Source organism: Berghia stephanieae, chromosome 8, assembly GCF_034508935.2.
Source record: "Berghia stephanieae isolate SIO BIC M18660-M18661 chromosome 8, UCSD_Bste_1.3, whole genome shotgun sequence".
In the NCBI taxonomy this organism is placed as follows: Eukaryota; Metazoa; Mollusca; class Gastropoda; order Nudibranchia; family Aeolidiidae; genus Berghia; species Berghia stephanieae.
Genome location: NC_088367.1, coordinates 23,004,750 through 23,007,899, shown reverse-complemented (window position 1 = coordinate 23,007,899; position 3,150 = coordinate 23,004,750). Strand labels below are relative to the sequence as shown.

General features: G+C 34.3%; 1 protein-coding gene across 2 annotated transcripts in view; it reads left to right on the top strand.

Moving 5' to 3' along the window:
• The window catches only part of LOC144978386 (uncharacterized), a 4,529-nt gene extending 1,814 nt beyond the window's left edge, over positions 1–2,715 (top strand). Inside the window, exon 3 of one of the 2 annotated variants that reach the window (XM_078924347.1) lies at positions 790–2,715. In XM_078924347.1, the coding sequence (XP_078780473.1) occupies positions 995–1,990 (996 nt within the window). In that variant the 5' untranslated portion in view covers positions 790–994 and the 3' untranslated portion in view covers positions 1,991–2,715. The other variant, XM_078924345.1, reaches the window with a different exon arrangement.
• The last annotated feature ends 435 nt before the right edge of the window (positions 2,716–3,150 follow it).

The window sequence follows — 3,150 nt, the reverse complement described above, 5'->3', positions numbered from 1 at the left end:
ATCTTTTATTCTACCCCTCAATCGATTCTGATTTCGTCATCTCTGAGTAAAAGACATTTTCAAAAATATTTAAAAGATACTTAATTTTTCACAAATCTAAGTTTAGTGACATTTAACGTTTGATAGCCTGACGTCACACATTATTATTATTTACTTGATATCATTACGCGTTACTATATACAGGGAGATGAGAAGAATACAGTTAATTTTTGTGCAGCGTTTGATAAAAAGTGATAAGTAGTTCATTTGCGTGCACTTTTTGTTTTGGACAATAAGAGCTATTGATCTAAATAAGACAAAGACGTGTTTGCCAAGTTGAATTTGCTATTGTATGAAATATTCAGTATCGAAATCACTTGAGCCTTGAAGAGATCCTTGTATAGAAAAGAATATAATTTTGGTATTAATACTCTTCAACAGTCGTAACGTCATTTCCTTCCTAATGACGCATAGTAACCTAGTAACACTGGCTCTAAACTATCGGAACAATGGCGGGCGCGGTATGAAATAGCTCTCCGGCGAGCATAAAAGCGTATCCAGAGGGGAAAAAACCCCCATAAATTTGATCATGTTTTGACTTTTACACATTCTGATCACAAGGCATACGAAAAGTTCTAGCCAGCATGGAGAATAAAAAGTAATGATTTTTTTCTTTGTTTAGAACCAAAGTCGACGCATTAAAAATGTAACCTTCACTAATGACTGGAAAGTGTTTGAAATTGTTTTAGAATTTGTTTCATACTTAACAACTTGGATTAACAAAAGGAAACATAATTCTATTTTTTAAAGGGACAAATGACTAAACTGTGCCAAGTTTCAAAGTTAAACAAATGAATGATTTTCAGCACCGTATATATATACAGCCTATTCAAACTAACAATCGAAGTTTATTGAGCAAAGTATAATTAAGTAACTTTTTGAAAAGCTTCTTATTATACAAAGAAAAGAAAAAATCGGATATCAGGTGTTAAACTTAACCGAGAACATTACAACAATGTATGAGTCAAACGTTTTATTACAAATTATATTCAGCACATTTGGCGTGTCTTTGTCTTATGTTGGTACCCTTCAAAATTGCGACTTTGTCCTCAAAACAAATTTATCAGTGCCATTATCCATAGTCAAATCAGCCTACAAAACCAGTGATGTATCTTCTAAACTTCATTGTGGAATCGTTTGTGCCGCAAATCTAGAGTGCTTAGCTTTCTACGTTTTTCCCAAAAAAGAATCGATCAATGTTAAAAAGAACTGGGAATGTGGACTCATGAAAGAAAAGTTTAAAGTTGTGAATTGGACATTCGGAAATGGAAGTGTTGGGTACTTTGATAAATTCAATCCAGGAGATGCTTCTACTGTAACGAATTTTAAAAATTGTGACATCCAAAAAATAACGAGATTGTATCAGGGAATAGTAGCTGTTTACAATTGTGAAATGTCAGACGCAAGAATGACTGACATTGGAATCCTCTACGATTATGAAAACGACAGATGGCCCAGAATGAATCAGAAATGTTCTGACAATATAAGTACTCAACTCGGATTATCCGGAACGCTGCTTAAAATTACTGAAAATAAAATCAATTCTAACGTTTTTTATATCGAGTCCTTGTGCCAAAAGAACGAGTATAAATGGAATAACATTTTTTGTAATGAAATAGGAGTGTGGAATTACTCTCCAAATAAGCCAGCGGTCGGTTGCGTACCCACTACTTGTTTTCGAAATGACAAATCGAAGGCGGTTTACAAAGGTTCAATGGCGACATCAATTAACGGTATTGTGTGCCAGGAATGGATTGCACAAACTCCGAGAAGTCATAACCAGGTCGATTCTCAGTTTTTGGTGGACAATTACAACAAGACTAATGCAAAGAATTATTGTCGAGACCCGGATAGTACTGGTAAACCATGGTGTTATGGAACAACTGTCTCCAGATGGGAATTCTGCAGCGCTATACCAAGATGTACAGTAGAGTATTTTAACTTGATTTAACCAGTTAACTGCCGAACTCTGGAAAAAGTCATATGTATTTAAACATTTGGCCACAAAACTCGCCCTTCTTGAGAGTTTTTGCAAAGATGAGGGTCATTTAAATCGATCGATATTTGAAGGACGAGTATTATGGCCAAAACTTTAAATACGAGTTTTTCCAGAGTACGGCAGTTAACAAGTTCAGAATGGATTTTAAACCAAACATGTAAGTTTATTTGCAATAACACATCTACAAACCGAAAATGGAAATCAAAGCATGTTTAAATAACATAATTCACTATGGGCTCATTGTTGTAATGGAGATCGCAAAATATTGTCCATTAGAAATAATGTTAAACTAGGCCCACCATTGCGTTCGGATGTCAGACGCGCATATAGACTATGTCGCTTCTAATAAATATGTTAGTCTTTTTTTTTACTTGCTTATTCACTTTAGTCAGCGATTTGGCAAAATCAAGCTATACTGGCATTCCTAAACGACTTTGATGACGTCATACTATCTTTTTCAGAAGTTAAATTGTCTGATTTAATTAAAAGTCATGATAGTGATAGTTGTTGGCTGTTCATCTTTTCCAAAAGGAGAATTTACACACTTGTAGTTTTCCGTTAGGCCCTGGGGTGTTATCTGTTCGGCTATGTGGTCTTGTGGTATCATTCGCTTTTTGATCGGAAGGTCCTGGGTTCGAGCCTCACTCAGCGCATAGTTGAGTCCTTGGAAAAGGCTCTTTACTCATATTTTTTCACCGTACTCATGTGTAAAATGAGTACCTGGTCGTTAACAGTGTTGTCTCTGTCCAAAAAAACAAACAAACAACAAACTGTAACATCGCCTAGCAGGCGTCATGTCTCGTTCTACTTATTACGTGTTACTGTTGATCAGGGATCCTTTGTCAAGCGCTTATAGCACGTTTAGTGGATATTGCACTATATAAAAGCTCAAGTTTTTTATTTTTGTTTTGCTTTTTTTTTAAATCTAAAAAGTCTCAGACTTATCATAAAATAGTTGCTTGTTGTTCTTTTTCAAACTTCACCTAGTAGTCATTATTTCTTCAAATAAATTATGAAGTTAAACTTTCAACCTATATGAAAAGTTGTTTTTTTAATGTTTTAGTTTTTTTGTTTTTTTTTTGTTTTTTTTTTTTAACTTGAGTATTTATATA